We start from the raw sequence: 17680 nt of genomic DNA on the forward strand, positions 1-17680 counted from the left end.
AGGAAGCAGTTTGAAGAGGAGAGATATATGGAGTTGAGTTCTGAGCATACAGAGTTTGAGGTGCCTCTGGACATTCAAATGGGTATGTCCAGTGGTATGTAATGGTTAGTTGGTAAGATTCTGCAGTTCAGAGCACTGGGGATATATTTGGGAGTCACCATTTATTCAACAAATATGTATTGAATGCCTATAGCTGCCACATATTCACTGTCAACAAACAGACAAAAATGGACGAAATTACCAAAGATAAGCATGCAGTGAGACTAGCAAAGGGCTGAGAGCAGAACCTGCCTAAGGAAAATCAACACTGGGGCACAGGCAGAGGATGAACACTTGAAGAAGACAGGGAAGAAAGATGAGAACCAGGAGTAATGTCACAAAGGCAAAGGAAATGAGATCAAAGTGGTCAACCATGTTAAGGAAAGCAAAAAGGTCTGGAAAGAAAAGGCTGAAACAGGTTAGTTGATTTGGTAATATCAGATGGCCTTTATCAAAGTGTCAAATAGAGGAGGAGGAAGTCAGATAGCACCAAGTTGAGATGTAAAGAGAAAGTGCTAAAATAGAGACAACAAAGAATAGAATTGTTTACGATCATGGGAAACCACAATTTGAGATCTCCACTATGGCTTATCTTTTAAAATTCATTAGTTATTTCTGTGAAGCTGTTTTCTGATAAGATTAATATTACAATTGGGGGACTCTGAGTAAAGCAGATTACCCTCCATTATAATGTAGGTGTGCCTTATCCAATCAGTTAAAGGTCTTAACAATAACAAAGACTGACCATCCCTGAAAAAGAAGGAATTCTGCCAGCAGACCGCCTTTGGACTTGAATTGCAACTTCTCCCTAGGTCTCCAGCCTGCCAGCCTACCCTGCAGATTTTGGACTTACCAAGCCTCCACAATCATATGAGCGAATTCCTATCTATCTATCTATGCCAGCAAGATATAGATAGGTTATCTATCTATATTTATGTAAAGAAAAAGAGAGTGCACACACACACACACACACACGCACATCTTGCTGGTTCTGTTTCTCTGGAGAACCCTAATTTTGGTTTTAAGAGTGGCTCTAAAGGAGCAGAATCTTAAGGATGAGTTCTCTGAATTGATTCTAGGGTTTCAGGACTTGGCTCTCTAACTGGATTAAAGGACACTAATGACTATTTCCAGTAGTAAAAGTATGGGTGTGATGTGGCGGTGGAGATATGCAAAATGTCACCATTGGGTACTTTTAATCAAACACGTATAAGAATAAGGTTCTGGATGACCACATATACTATACCTTTAAACATTTTTGTCAAACTAATGAGTATAATGAGATTTGTTGGTTACTCCTAATGACAATGGACAAAGTGAGAAAAGAAATGGATGAGCTCAGGAATTCAAATTCCCAGCTTGAGCACTACATATCTGAACAGAAAACTTTATGTCTGAAAGATACCCTTATCTCTGTTAGCCGCAGAGCTGAAATTGCTGAAAATCAAATCCAGAATCTTATTCTGCAAATGACTCAACTACAGCACAAACTGAATTCCCAACCTCTGCAGGGTGTCTGCTACTAAAGTGAGGGCATTGATTGGGAAGGAAAGGGATCCTGAATATTGGAATGGAGAAATGTGGGAACTCCCTTACGGAGCTGGAAACACTGAATCCCTAAATTCTTATGAGTCTTTTTTGCCAGTGGAAGCAGCCATCCACCCACATCTGAGGCAATTAAACCTGCTGTGCCTGAGGAAACTTTAATGGCCTCCCCTGAGGCAGCTGCATTGCAAGACACCGCTGATTCTCCTCAGGACCTACCCCCAATGCCTCTCTTTGCTTCTAGATCTATAACTAGACTTAAGTCTCAGGAGGCTCCTAAAGGTGAGGTACAAAATGTGAACCATGAAGGTGCACATACTCTAAAAAAACTACTTGATTTTTCTAATTTATATGGACAGAAACCTGGGGAATATGTGTGGGAATGGATACTAAGGGTATGGCATCATAGTGGAGGGAACGTCAAGTTGGGTTAGGCCAAATTTACTGATATGGGCCCACTAATCAGAGATTCTGCATTTAATGTTATGCAACTCAGGGTGTTAGAAAGGGCTCTAACAGTCTGGTTTGCTGGCTGAAACATGGACCAAAATGTGGCCCTCAGTAAATGAACTTGAAATGCCAGGCCTGCCTCGGCTTACTATGGAGGAAGGCATTCAAAGGCCTAGGGAGACTGGAGTGTTACAGTGGGTTTATCTTTTTTTTTTTGAGATGGAGTCTCGTTCTGTCACCCAGGCTGGAGTGCAGTGGCACGATCTTGGCTCACTGCAAGCTCTGCCTCCTGGGTTCACGCCATTCTCCTGCCTCAGCCTCCCGAGTAGCTGGGACTACAGGCGCCCGCCACCATGCCTAGCTAATTTTTTGTATTTTTAGTAGAGATGGGGTTTCACCATGTAAGCCAGGATGGTCTCGATCTCTTGACCTCGTGATCCGTCTGCCTTGGCCTCCCAAAGTGCTGGGATTACAGGCGTGAGCCACCACACCCGGCCTACAGTGCATTTATCTTTTAAGATCTACTTACTCGCTCTCCCTCTCCCTCTCCCTCTCCCTCTCCATCTCCCTCTCCCCTTTCCACGGTCTCCCTCTCATGCCGAACCCTATCCCTCTCTTTCCACAGTCTCCCTCTCATGCCGAGCCAAAGCTGGACTGTGCTGCTGCCATCTTGGCTCACTGCAACCTCCCTGCCTGATTCTCCTGCCTCAGCCCGCTCAGTGCCTGCAATTGCAGGCATGCGCCGCCACGCCTGACTGGTTTTCGTATTTTTTTGGTGGAGACGGGGTTTCGCTGTGTTGGCCGGGCTGGTCTCCAGCTCCTAACCACGAGTGATCCGCCAGCCTCGGCCTCCCGAGGTGCCGCGATTGCAGACGGAGTCTGGTTCACTCAGTGCTCAATGGTGCCCAGGCTGGAGTGCAGTGGCAAGATCTCGGCTCGCTACAACCTCCACCTACCAGCCGCCTGCCTTGGCCTCCCAAAGTGCCGAGAGTGCAGCCTCTGCCCGGCTGCCACCCCGTCTGGGAAGTGAGGAGCGTCTCTGCCTGGCCGCCCATCGTCTGGGACGTGAGGAGCCCCTCTGCCTGGCTGGCACCCCGTCTGGGAAGTGAGGAGCGTCTCTGCCTGGCCGCCCATCGTCTGGGACGTGAGGAGCCCCTCTGCCTGGCTGCCCAGTCTGTAAAGTGAGGAGCATCTCTGCCCGGCCGCCATCCCACCTAGGAAGTGAGGAGCGTCTCTGCCCAGCCGCCCATCGTCTGAGATGTGGGGAGCGCCTCTGCCCGGCCACGACCCTGTCTGGGATGTGAGGAGCGCCTCGGCCTGGCCACGACCCCGTCTGGGAGGTGAGGAGCACCTCTGCCCGGCCACCCCGTCTGAGAAGTGAGGAGACCCTCCACCTGGCAACCGCCCCGTCTTAGAAGTGAGGAGCCCCTCCGCCCGGCTGCCACCCCATCTGGGAAGTGAGGAGCGTCTCCGCCCGGCAGCCACCCCGTCCGGGAGGGAGGTGGGGGTCAGCCCCCGCCAGGCCAGCTGCCCCATCCGGGAGGGAGGTGGGGGGTCAGCCCCCTGCCCGGCCAGCCTCCCTGTCCGGGAGGTGAGGGGCGCCTCTGCCCGGCCGCCCCTACTGGGAAGTGAGGAGCCCCTCTGCCCAGCCAGCCGCCCCGTCCGGGAGGGAGGTGGGGGAGTCAGCCCCCCGCCCGGCCAGCCGCCCCGTCTGGGAGGGAGGTGGAGGGGTCAGCCCCCCGCCCGGCCAGCTGCCCCGTCCGGGAGGTGAGGGGCGCCTCTGCCCGGCCACCCCTACTGGGAAGTGAGGAGCCCCTCTGCCCAGCCAGCCGCCCCGTCAGGGAGGGAGGTGGGGGAGTCAGCCCCCCGCCCGGCCAGCCGCCCCATCCGGGAGGGAGGTGGGGGGGTCAGCCCCCCGCCCGGCCAGCCGCCCCGTCCGGGAGGGAGGTGGGGGGGTCAGACCCCCGCCCGGCTAGCTGCCCCGTCCGGGAGGTGAGGGGCGCCTCTGCCCGGCCGCCCCTACTGGGAAGTGAGGAGCCCCTCTGCCCGGCCAGCCGCCCCGTCCGGGAGGTGTACTCAACAGCTGAGAACGGGCCACGATGACAATGGCGGTTTTGTGGAATAGAAAGGGGGGAAAGGTGGGGAAAAGATTGAGAAATCGGATGGTTGCTGTGTCTGTGTAGGGGGGGGTAGACATGGGAGACTTTTCATTTTGTTCTGTAATAAGAAAAATTCTTCTTCCTTGGGATCCTGTTGATCTATGACCTTACCCCCAACCCTGTGCTCTCTGAAACATGTGCTATGTCCATTCAGGGTTAAATGGATTAAGGGCGGTGCAAGAAGTGCTTTGTTAAACAGATGCTTGAAGGCAGCATGCTTGTTAAGAGTCATCACCACTCCCTAATCTCAAGTACCCAGGGACACAAACACTCTGCCTAGGAAAACCAGAGACCTTTGTTCACTTGTTTATCTGCTGACCTTCCCTCCACTATTGTCCTATGACCCTGCCAAATCCCCCTCTGCGAGAAACACCCAAGAATGATCAATAAAAAATAAAAATAAAAAAAATAAAACTGAGGTTTTAAGAATTTAAACATACATCCTTGTAACTGTAAAGTTTCTCTTCAAGAAGATTTCATTGAGTTTATAGAAAATAGATGATAAAAAAAAAAAAAGATCTACTTACTCACCTGTGAGTGTCCAGAGGACATATCTTTTTTTTTTTTTTAAACAGGGTCTTGCTCTGTTGCAGGCTAGAGTGCAGTGGCTCAATCATAGCTCACTGCAGCCTTGAACTCTTGGGCTCAAACAATCTTCCTGCCTCAGCCTTTCAGGTACCTAGGACTATAGGCTCACACCACTAAGCCTGGCTAATTTTTTTTTTTTTTTTTTTTTGACAGAGTCTCACTCTGTCACCCAGGGTGGAGTGCAGTGCCACAGTCTCAGCTCACTGCAACCTCACCTCCTGGATTCAACCGATTCTTGTGCCTCAGCCTCCTGAGTAGCTGGGATTACAGGCACGCATCATCACACCCAGCTAATTTTTGTATTTTTAGTAGAGATGGGGTTTTGCCATGTTGACCAGCCTGGTCTGGAACTCCTGACCTCAAGCAATCCACCCATCTCAGCTTCCCAAAGTGCTGGGATTACAGGCATAAGCCACCATGCCCAGCCAGAGGACACACCTTTCACCACATGACTGTGAAAAGTATATCTGCGAGGGGAGTCCCAGCATTTTAAAAGAACTTTGTGACACTCTTATCTATAGCCTAGAACTTACAGTGGGAACTGCTGTCACTAAATTGGGACACGTAAATGCAGTGGGAATAATTGGATCATGGGATGACAGGGGCCAAATGGCAGCACTGAACTGCTAAAAGCAAGGTAGGCATGATTACCATGATGGACAGCAGAGTCAAGGCACAGCTGGAAGTCTGACTCTCACAGATCTATGGCATTGATCGGCTGGTCACGGTATTCCTACAAGTGAAATAGATAGGAAACCTACTAAATTCTTACTTGATCTATATAAACAGAAAAGTTCTAGGTCAAGTGAACAAAAGTCTAATGTGAATCATAAAAACAGAGAGTCAGGACCCTTCAATCAATTCCCAAACTTGTGCCAGTTCACAGATTTAGAATTCCTTGAATAAAAGACAGGCTGAGTCCAAAGTAGCATAAATTTCTAAAGGAATTTCAGTGAAAGCTCTTAAGTGGAAAGCACACTAGCTTTATGGACCAAAACATTTAAAGAACTAAAATGACTTTGGGAGGCCAAGGCAGGCGGGTCACCTGAGGTCAGGAGTTTGAGACCAGCCTGGTCAACATGGCGAAACCCCATCTCTACAAAAATTCGCCAGGTATGGCAGTGCATGTCTGTAATCCCAGCTACTCAGGAGGCTGTGGCAAGAGAATTGCTTGAACCCAGGAAGCAGAGGTTGTGATGAGCCAAGGTCGCACCACTGCACTCTAACCCGGGCAACAGAGCTAGACTCATCTCAAAAAAAGAACTAAAATGAGCTGGGTTTGGTGGCACACACTTATAGTCCCAGGTACTTGGACACTGAGACAGAGGATCACTTAAGTCCAAAAGTTTGAGGCTACAGGGAACTTTGACCATACTTGTGAATTGCCAGCCACTGCACTCCAGCCTGATCATCATAGTGAGACCACATTTCTAAAAATAAAAAAATAAATAACTAAACTGTATTTTGTAGTTTTTTTGTTTGTTTTTGTTTTTGGGACAGGGTCTCCCTCTGTTGCCCAGGCTGGAGTGCAGTGGCATAAACACGGCTTACTTCAGCCTCCACTCCTAAGCAATCTTCCCAAAGATGCAGTTTCGCCATGTTGCCCAGGCAATATTTTGTAGTTCTTAGTACTTACAAGAGTAGAAGGAAATTTCTGAGATAAGATATTGTACAAGCCAACAAGCTAATCGAAAAGTCTTAAGGCCAGGTGTATTTCAGAATATAGAATTTTTCAGATTTTAAAAAATTAATACAATACCTATACTATATATTATGTAGTAGTCCCTAGAGAGTACAGGGCAGCATCCCACAATCAAACACATTAATATCTCTGCGGTGAAAAATACAATTAGTCATACCAAATAGGATCACAGTTGTAAACAGTATCTTACTACTTCAGGTTGAATTTTGCAGCCAAAGAATTTGTATCAAACTTAGGAAAAAACTTAATTTTCAAAGTATTTGTGGCTTTGTAGTTACAGATAAAAAACTGTGGACCTATAACTTGTTTTTTGGTTTATTTTTACTTTGTAGAGATGGGGTCTTGCTATTTTGCCCCAGCCAGTCTTCAACGCCTGGCCTCAAGTGATCCTCCTGCCTCCTTAGCATTTTCTGATCCCGTTTTTTTTTTTTTTGAGACACAGTTTTAGGCTGGGCGCGGTGGCTCATGCCTGTAATCCCAGCACTTTGGGAGGCCGAGGCGGGCGAATCACGAGGTCAGGAAATCGAGACCATCCTGGCTAACATGGTGAAACACCGTCTCTACTGAAAAAATACAAAAAGTTAGCCGGGTGTGGTGGCGGCTGCCTGTAGTCCCAGCTACTTCGGAGGCTGGGGCAGGAGAATGGCATGAACCTGGGAGGCGAAGCTTGCAGTGAGCCGAGATCGCGCCACTGCACTCCAGCCTGGGCGACAGAGCGAGACTCTGTCTCAAAAAAAAAAAAAAAAAAAAAAAAAAGACACAGTTTTACTCTGTTGCCCAGGCAAAAGTGCAGTAGCACAATCTCGGCTTACTGCAACCTCTGTCCCCCAGGTTCAAGCAATTTTCATGCCTCAGCCTCCTGAATAGCTGGGATAACAGGTGTGTGCCACCATATCCAACTAATTTTTTCCATTATTAGTAGAGATGGGGTTTCATCATGTTGGCCAGGCTGGCTTCAAACTCCTGACCTCAAATGATCCGTCCACCTCAGCCTCCCAAAGTGCTGGGATTACAGGCGCGAGCCACGGCACCCGGCCCATTTTCTGGTCTTAAATCCATATTATTCAACCTGATTACAAATTAGCATCACCTCTGTTCATTATTAATCCATTCACCAATGTCATTAGTGTGCAAGGTTCAGCAAGCCTCACTGCAGTTTTTCTAAATTTGCAGTCACTGAAGAAAAAAAAAGAATTAAATTCCTAATAGCTGAAAATGATTAAGACTCAAAGTTCCCAAGAGTTAACAGACAAGTGCTAGACCTCCGACTTGTGGCAGACAACATGGCTACAGAACCTCTGTCAATGGGGCAGAGGAGCCAAGAAGAGGTACAAGCGAGGAGACTCTGGTTTGGATGCCTGGGCCTGTTTGGACATTCTGTAAGGCAAGCATGCCAGGAGTCTAATGGCAAAAGGACCTGCACAGCCTCCAGAGAAGAACTCATCTCAAAGGAAGAAAGTCAAGGCTTAGTGGCTTCTTCCACATGTAATGTGTAATGAGGGGCAAGGAACCATTCTGAGCCCAGTATGGTATCACTCAGTATAATGGATTCATGGTTGTGCTCTTGATAGCGGGAGAGGTATGAGTCAGAAGAACCTGCAAGAACCACATCAGCTGACATGGTGGCTCATACCTGTAATCCCAACTCTTTGGGAGGCTGTGGCAGGTGGATCACCTGAAGTCAGGAGTTCAAGACCACCCTGGCCAACATGGTGAAACCCTGTCTCTACTAAAAATACAAAAATTAGCCAGGTGTGGTGGCAGGCACCTGTAATCCCAGCTATTAGGAAGGCTGAGGTGAGAGAATCGCTTGAACCAGGGAGGTGGAGACTGCGCTGAGTGGAGATCGTGCCACTGCACTCCAGCCTGGGCCATATCAAGAGACTCTGCCTCAAAAAAGAAAAGAAAGAATGAAAAAGAAAAAAAAAAGAACATCATTAAAAATCCCGGAGGAGCATTTAGAGTATTGGGTGGCACAAACACATTCTGCATGATTGGTGAGGATGGCTTCAACACGGCAGCTTTATTTCTCTTTAACAGAGTCAGCAGCATCAAGGCATAAGGGATCTTGGCACAAACATCACCCCAAAGAAGAAGAAATCTGGATGCCCCAGGACAGCTAAAAAGCCACTTTGTAAACACTTAAGACATTCCAGAATCTTCCCCAAAATGTTTAGAGACTTTGAAGAAAAAATTCTATAATATAGCAGGGTGGTTGCAAACATGTGCTTTGGAATTTGAGTCTCAACTCTACCATATATTAGCTATGTGATCTTAAGACCCTTAAGTTACACAATCTCTCTGAAACTTACTCTTCTTATCTATAAAATTAATAAAAATAATTACTGCACAGAGCTGTGAGAAGTATATAAGTAAATCGTTTAGCAAAGGCGTGGCACATAGTAAGCACTCAATAAATGACAGCAGAGCAGAAGATATAAAACGAACCTAGTTCTATGCCCTAACTTCTAAGGGCTAAGAAACAGAAAAGCGAGAGGGAGAAGTTAAAACATCTCCCTAACTGCTCACTCACTCTCTTTCTCTTCTCTTTTCAGACATCTAGGAGATTTCAGATATTTGCATTTTACCACATTTCTCTTAGGAACCTGAGTCCTCTATCTATGCTTCCTAATTCTCAGCAACACCCTTTGGAAGAAGGTATATAGCAATGATAACCTGGACTTGACTAGAGAATAACTATTAGACACTGTCTGGCCACAGGGTCACTAGGTTCTCATTGAAGCTAAAAAAAAAAAAAAAGGAAAAGAAAGAAAAAAGATAATGAATAAACAAAGGGGTTTAAAGGCAAAGATATAAAGATCCCAGGAGACAACCACAATTTCTCAATTTATGCACTACGGTGAACGGAGCCAACTGACCTCTGCTTTCTTACAGCAGCAAAAATTCCAAAGACTTTTGTCTGGACTCTAGGGCACTGCTAACGTCAAATGACTTAGCAAAGTAAGAGTGGAAAAGGAAAAAAGGAATATCATTCAAGATACATGAAGGCTTAACATCACCAGCCTTAGGGGTCAAGTCTCAGAGCCATATGACACTTGAGACCTCAGGAGATGCTTCTAGTTCTTCTAATAATTATACTGTCTTCGATGGGGCTAAAAACTAATCTATAATAAATTATATGCCAAAGCTTACCATTTTACTCTCCCTTTTAAAATGACATCTGTGGTCTTAGAGAGCAAGATTAAAAATCTTTCCAAGGTTGAGGTACACGTGAGATGCATGTCTTACACAAATAATTCAAATTCTCAGATAAAAGATATAACCCAAAAACAGTCAGGCTCCAGTTAGAAGGCTCTAATCATCCAGTAGAGACGTGACTGTGGCTGTACTATGTTAGCTCCAGTGTGGATGCAAAGTGGATGGTGAGAAATATTTAGTAGGTAGACCAGCATCTACTGGATAGAGGGGAAACAGCAATATTTCTGAAAAGCTATGTTTTTCCCAATTAAATCATGTTTTTAAAACTCAGTGGGAAAGACCAATCTTTAAAGAAATCCTATAACATATCCCTTATAAGTTTTAAAAATATTTTGTAATACAAATAAGATGTTCCATTTTTCAAAAATTTGCTGCAAATTTTCATATTAGATCAATCATATTTTCTTAAAAGTTGTGACTGTTGGGAATTTAATCTGTCCTTTGGTATTATTTATTTGAGTAGATGTTTCCTGTCTGTCACTTCTCACTAGCATCTAGGCTCCCTGCTGCATCCCATACATAAACAGTGCCTTGTGCCCAGCAGGTGTTCATTTACGTTGAATAAGTAAATAAATTAGACTTAATGAAAACACAAACTTGCATTTTATGTTCTTTTGCACATAGCTGTCTTTCACTTAACATTTATCTTTTTCTTTTGGCAGCATCTAAGCCTAGTGGATATCCTGGAGTTGGAGTAAAAAATATATATATTTTATAAGACTAAGTTTCTATTTTACTATCCTGACTAGTAAATAAGTAAAAGGCCAAGGGAACTGATAATGAGAAATAAGCAATGCATGAAATCACACTTTGGAAAAATATTCTTCTTGCATAAACACATATTGAGGACCTACTATACCATGCTAAATCATAACTACATATTGCAAACTCCTAACAAACTGTTGTCAAGACATGCCTATGCCTCACTGCCATTTAACAAATATTTTTAGCATCTACCATATCCACTATGTTAAGCACTAGGAATACTTCTATAAACAAGACAGATGATTTGTCTGTCCTAGATTCTGATGGAGGAAAAAAAAGAGAAGAAAAACCATATAGAAATTACAATAAGGAAGTAAACGGCAAACCAGCAAATAGTAACAGGTAAGTACCCTAGAATAAGGTGGTCAGAGAGGCCTCTCTAAAGAAGTGAAACTTAGAGCCTCTGTGATGGAAAGGAGCCAGCCCTGGGCAACATCAGAACAGCTAGTTCAAAGGCCGGGAGGTGGGAATGAGTGTCACAGAGCAGAAAGATGGCAGTGTGGCTTGAATATAGTGAGAAAGGGGTGGTGGGTGGTACACGTTGAGGTCATAGAGGTAGGCAGAAGCCAGATCACAAAGAGCTTTTCAGGCCATGGGAAGTTTAGATTTCATTCCAAGTGCAATGGGAAGCCATTAAGGATTTTAAAAAAGAAGGCAACATGATCTGATTTGCATTTTAACAAAATCATTCTTGCAGTTTTGTGAAGAATGGATTAAAAAGAACCAAGATGAGTACTGGGCGTGGTGGCTCATGCCTGTAATCCCAGCACTTTGGGAGGCTGAGGCAGGCCAGTCACTTGAGGTCAGGAGTTCCAGACCTGGCAAACATGGTGAAACCCGTCTCTACTAAAAATAAAAAAATCAGCCAGATGTGGTGGCTCACGCCTGTAATCCCAGCACTTTGGGAGGCCAAGGCGGGTGGATCACGAGGTCAGGAGTTCGAGACCAGCCTGGCCAACATAGTGAAACCCAGTTTCTACTAAAAAAAAAAAAAATTAGCTGCGCATGGGTGGCATGCGCCTGTAGTCCCAGCTACTCGGGAGGCTGAGGCAGGAGAATCGTTTGAACCAGGGAGGTGGAGGTTGTGGTGAGCCGAGATCGCGCTACTGCACTCCAGCCTGGGCAACAGTGCGAGACTCCATCCCCCAAAAAATAAATAAATAAAATAAATTTAAAAATAAATAGAAAAATCAAAAATTAGGCATGGTGGTGCATGCCTGTAGTCCCAGCTACTTGGGATACTGAGGCACAAGAAGAATCACTTGAATCTGGGAGATGGAGGTTGCAGTAAGCCGAGATTGTGCTACTGCATTCCAGCCTGGGCGAGACAGAGCAAGACTCCAGAGGGGGAAAAAGAGGAAGAGCAGCTGGGAGGCTATCACAGTAATATAGGCAAGAAATGATGGTGACTTTGACTAAAAGGCTAGGAGTGGAGGTAGAAAAAACATCAATTCCAGATGCATTTTAAAGATGGGAGAACTGATTGGATGTGAAGGACAGGGAAGAATCAGGCATGGACCCTATGTTTCTGGCCTGCACAATTAGATGTATGGAGGTTCCATTTACTGACATGGATGGTACAAATTACCGAGATTTAGTCCTCATATACTGTGTGCTCATTTCAATTACCAAATTCAGTGAATTCTTATCACATTTAATCTCTCTTCATCTGACAATGCTGAAATACCAAACTCACCTGGTTTTTCTCTTACTCACAGAGACTCTTTCTCAGGTTTCATATACCCCAAAACTCCGTCTTTGGCTCTCTGCTATGTTCTTCAGTGCATTTTCCCTGGATGACCTCATCCAAACAATCCAAGCTTTAACTATTAGCCACATAACTCTCTAAATCTCCATTTCCAACCAGAACTTTCTCCTCACCTCCAGAACTGTCTATCCAATTGTTTTCTGCCCATCTCCATTTGGATGTCTTACCCGCATCTCAAACTCAACATATTCAAAAGTATCTCCATCATCTTCTTCCCCCAAGACTCCTATTTCCCCATCTGTGAAAAGGCCAAAAATATGCCCAGCTTCCCAAGCCCAAAACCTATGATCATTTTATCCACCTCCTCTTTCAAGCCTGCATCAATGTTTCCAAGCTCTATCAAACGTACTTTCTAAGTGGCGCATCAACATGTGTCCTCTCTTCATAGCCCAGTGCTTGAATTCAGATCTTCATCATCCTCCCCGGGATTATTACAATAGTCCTCTGCCTTCTCTGGCTTCAGCCTCACCCCACTCTAACCCATCCTTCACATCTCAATAGACAGAGAAATCCTCATTGGATTAAGTGTGGCAGACAAGGCCCTTTGTAAGTTGGTGCCCTTGGCAGGCTCTCCTGCCTCAACTCCCACCATCCCCCTTATATACAGTCCAACCTCCCACTATACTGAACTACCAACAGGTTCATTCATAACTCTGTATGTACTTCTGCCCCTCCCCCATGCCTACCCAGTTTAAACTCCCTTCCTCCAGTAGCCTGAACTACAGTCTGAGATAATGACCCTCCTTCAAGCTCCCACAGTACATCTTTACCAATGTGCTTCTGACCCTACACAGTGGCACACACCTGTAGCCCCAGCTGCTTGGGAGGAAAAGGCAGAGGAATCACTGGAGCCCAGGAGTTTCAGTTCCAGAGCAGCCTGGGCAACACAGCGAGACCTAACCTCCCACCTTTTAAGTGTTAAGCACTTAAAAGGTGCTCAGTAAATGTTTGCTGAGTAACTGTCTTGATAAAACTTTAGAAGCTATCCTGTAAAAGATAAACTCTTATGTGCAGTATCCATGACCAGAAAAAAGGTGATTTGGCAAGAATTTTAGATTCAATAATTTTCTAAGTTGAACCAATAACATCAGCTGCTGATTTTTACATATCAACATTCATCTTCATTACTGAAGAATTACGTCCAAGTTGTATGGGGCTATTACTCTAGTGATCTTTTCACTACTATGTAGTTTTGCACTCCTTCTACGGTTAATACCCTGATTTTAATTATGATCACCCTAACTGCTTTGTCCTCCATAGCAATGTCTGACCTCTCATGCATAACAATTCTGTCTGAAGCATATTTCTGATAAACCTTAATTTTAGGCTATTTTCTACTTGTTTGATTAAACACAAATACCACCACCAACAAACACACTTTTAACCTTTTTTTCTAAGACAAAATACAGAATGGATTGTGTCTTACACAAAGTGTGTCATCATCTGTCAACCCCTGGAGGGTAGGGAGACTTTTACATTTACGCTTTACAGCCCCTGGAATCACTGTTTAAGTGGAACAGTTGGTGGTCCAAAAGAACTTCACCTAGTTTCCCTGATCCAAGGATTATATTAAGAACTTTTCCATGAAGAAAGAAATTACTGAGTAAACTCTGGTATTCAGATACCGTGATGCTAAATCATAACTGACATTTTGAAAACAAAGGGAATGAAAAAAATCTACGTGGTTTCTTAGCAGCTGGCCCTCTTTATAACTATTATTTAACTAAATTCGGAGACAGCAACAAGTACTTTGCTTTGAACAACAACACAGAAAAGTCCTGTGGCAGTTACCACTTCAGATGTCCATAAAACAACTCATCCAATTCCCATAAATTGAGCCCGAGGTTTACCTTAAGCTTGAGTCACAATATTTGGTAAGAAAAAGGAGCTTTTTTTTCCTTTAGGAAAATTATGCTTTTTAATGCTCTATGTCTTGTCAAATTATGGCGGCTACGTCTGGAATTATGATGGATTTGACCAAATTCTTTTAAGCCAGGCCATCTCACTGGTATTCCAAGCTCTTTGCATTCTAACCTAGAAGTAACAATATTTTTTTATTGGCGTTTTGCAGACCACGGAAATGAGACACTTTTACTACGCAGACTTAAAACTGAATGAGAGCATGGGAAAGGGAACTTACAAGTACAACAAAACCCTGGCTTAACAGGAAACAAACCAACAAAGGCCCTACAAATGAAAAACCTGCAATCTTCCGCCACCTCCCAAAGGTGAAGAACGCCAGAACCCTAGTTCCTGAGTCAGAATCCGGGAGGGCCCAGACGATCCAGAGTCACCACGAGGAGAGGGCAGGGTGCGTCGCGAGGGCTCACCGCAGCCGCCCGCCGGGCCCGCTCCCCTGGACCGCCCCCCGGGAAGGAGCAAGGTAAAGCACTCTCCCCTCCTCCTCCGCACTCGAGGATCCAAGAAGGAGAAGAAAGAGGCTCTGCGCCTTCCCGGCCAGTCGCGGGGGCCCGCGTTCCCCATGGGCTGGGTCCCCTCGGCCCCAGAGAGCGCAGGCCGCGCCTCCTCCCCACCTCGGCTCTCAGTGCGCGCGCCTGGCCTGCGACCGCCGCGAGGGGCGTGTGCCGGGCCCGGGAGCCCCACTCCCCGGCCCCAGCCCTGGTCCTGGCATCACTTACAGAGCCCAAGCGCCGCCGCCAGCACCGACCACAGCCAGCGCCGGCTGTCTGGGGCTGCAATCACCGCCCCGGCTCCGGCGGGCGCTGCCATCGTCCAGCCGCTGCAGTCGCCGCCGCCGCGCCCCTGAGCCCGGGTCCCCGCTGAGGTTGGCTCGGCTTGGGGAAGAGGCTTCTGATCTCTCCGCCACCCGCGCCGGGTGGCACCTCCACGCCCCGCTCCCCACTCCGGTCCCAGCCGCGGTTCTCCAGCTCTGCACCGAAGCCTCAGCCCCACTCCGGCCCTCGCTGTCCGCTCATTGGCCTGCCCGCACCCTTTTAAGGACGCGATTGGAGAGTCAGGCTGTCCATCATCCGTCCGCCGGGAAGGCCCCGCCTCCTCGGTCCCACCCAGGCGCCTCGGCCCCGCGCGGAGGCCGGGTCTGCAGCGGTCCCAGGCCGAGCCGAGCCTTCCGCCTGCCTGCGTGGCTGTCCGCCTGCGGGCCCCACCAGCCAGCGTCTCCTCTGCCTTTCTCAGGGTCCAGTCCCGTGGTCCTCTTCATTGTCTCTCCTCGCCACGGGTCTTTGCTGGGTACTAACCTCGCCTCCGTTTCAGTTCTTCTTGTTCTCTGCCGGCCTCACCTAACGAAAAAGAAGCAATTCATTTACCTTAAAAAGAAAGAAAAGACAGAAAGAAAAATAGTGAGGCGTTCAATTGATGGGGGAGAGACTTCTGATTCAGCCGTCCAGGTGGAACACGTTCCCCGTGCCGTGTCCCCAAGGCCTGTCCTTTGCGTGGACTAGATAACGTATGTGTTGCAATTTGCGAAATCTACTAGTTTAAAAAGAAGTCTCCATCTTGCCCTAACCTCCTTTTAGGAACCTCCCTCCTGGCTTCAGAAGGATGGGAATCTGGAACTCTTTCCTACTACCTGAAAAACAAATGAAAATGCTTTTTGATTGTTTTGCTTTCGCATATCAGTGTTCCTGTCTGTGTCCGTGAAAAATAGAATGCAGAAGTTCCCGACACTGATTCTGAAGTGCCCTGCAGAAGTTCCCGACACTGATTGCTGGCCCTGCTCAACTTGGTTGCCTTGGCCCAGAACAGTCTGCCACCTACGGGTTGTCCAATCAATAGTGGAAATATTTGGAAGGATCCTTATGAAAATGGCTTACAAAAGGGAAAAATGGGGGACAGGGGCACAAGAAAGATGAGTGTGAAGGAGGAAAAGGGAAGATTCAGGTGGGAGGCTGATACGATGTGGAAGGGAAGCAAGCTTTAGACAATTAGGACAAGAGCCGGGGAAGAGTATGGTGAGAACCCAAAATGCAACCTCTCACTTCAGGGTTTTTGTCTAAGGTCAGTCTTAACAATGCCATTCCTGATATCTGTGCTGTTTCAGCTAACATTGTAGTACAGCGAAATCATAAGAACATTAGTGAGAAAAAAACTTAAAAAAAAAAATACCAGAACCGCTTTGCCCTATTTCTGTCAGCAGATCCTTTTGAAGTTGTATCTCAGATGCCATAGGTTGGAAAAGATACCAATACATTAATTGAACCATGGATGTAGAACACCTGGGCTTTACTCTCAAGAAGCACATCGTCTACTAGTGTACACAAACAAGTACTCAATTACATTTGTAAAAATGAGGGCCGGGTGCGGTGGCTCACACTTGTAATCCCAGCACTTCGGGAGGCCGAGGCGGGCAGATCACGAGGTCAGGAGTTTGAGACCAGCCTGGCCAGCGTAGTGAAACCCCATCTCTACTAAAAGATACAAAAAAATTAGCCAGGCATGGTGGCGCATGACTGTACCCAGCTACTCGGGTGGCTGAGGCAGGAGAATCGCTTGAACTGAGAGAAGAGAGACAGAACCTCTCATATTGTTTTATACTGTTTTATACTCAGAAAAGGAAAGAGAAGCGAAATTAAAGGCAGGTAACCCGGCGCCTAAGAACCAGACCCGAAACCAGGCCTGGGCCTGCCTGACCTAAGCCCGGTAGTTAAAGATCGACCCCTGACCTAACCGGTTATGTTATCTATGGATTCCAGACATTATATGGAAAGGCATTGTAAAAATCCCTGTCCTGTTCTGTTTCGTTCTGATTACCGGTGCATGCAGCCCCCATTCACGGTACCCTCTGCTTGCTCAATTGATCATGACCCTCTCACGCGGACCCCCTTAGAGTTGTGAGCCCTTAAAAGGGACAGGAATTGCTCACACGGGGAGCTAGGCTCTTGAGGCAGGAGGCTTGCCGATACTTCCGGCCGAATAAACCCCTTCCTTCTTTAACTCCGTGTCTGAGGAGTTTTGTCTGCGGCTCATCCTGCTACAGAACCTGGGAGGCAGAGGTTGCAGTGAGACGAGATCACGCGCCATTGCACTCCAGCCTGGGCGACAGGGCGAGACTCCGTCTCAAAAAAAGGAAGAGTGAATAAAGAAGAAACCCAAGGCCAGCAGGGACAGTGACTCTCAGCAGTGTTTAAAGCTTCTCTGCTGATTGTGATGTACCTCAGCCACATATACCTCGCTCTCCTAAAATCCACTGGCCCAAGAAGCATCTAGAAAGATTCACCAAGGATAAAACATTTAAGGTGAACTTTAAAAGATGAATAATTCATCAGAGAGAAAACAGGAAAAGCAAACTCAGAGAACCGAGAAAACAGGAAAAGCACATTCAGAGAAATGAAATCACCTACCAAGTGTGAGAAACATTAGGTGAATCCTTTGTGGTTTGCAACTTGAGGGGAGTGAGGGAAAGAGGGGAAGAGAGAATGCCAGGAAAGGAGGCTGAGGTCATATTTTGAAGAGCCTTGAGTTGTGTTT

At 46.6% G+C, this 17680-nt stretch overlaps 1 protein-coding gene across 3 annotated transcripts in view; it reads right to left on the bottom strand.

The window, feature by feature from the left end:
• MPZL1 (myelin protein zero like 1) overlaps window positions 1–17680 on the bottom strand; it is an 81335-nt gene that overhangs the window by 57020 nt on the left and 6635 nt on the right. For 2 of the 3 annotated variants that reach the window (XM_019035636.4, XM_063693187.1), the window contains exon 1: window positions 14875–17137. In XM_019035636.4, the coding sequence (XP_018891181.2) occupies window positions 14875–14965 (91 nt within the window). In that variant the 5' untranslated portion in view covers window positions 14966–17137. Of the gene's footprint in view, window positions 1–14874; window positions 17138–17680 lie in introns of those variants that run through there. The other variant, XM_031012981.3, reaches the window with a different exon arrangement.

Source organism: Gorilla gorilla, chromosome 1 (genome assembly GCF_029281585.2).
Source record: "Gorilla gorilla gorilla isolate KB3781 chromosome 1, NHGRI_mGorGor1-v2.1_pri, whole genome shotgun sequence".
In the NCBI taxonomy this organism is placed as follows: Eukaryota; Metazoa; Chordata; class Mammalia; order Primates; family Hominidae; genus Gorilla; species Gorilla gorilla.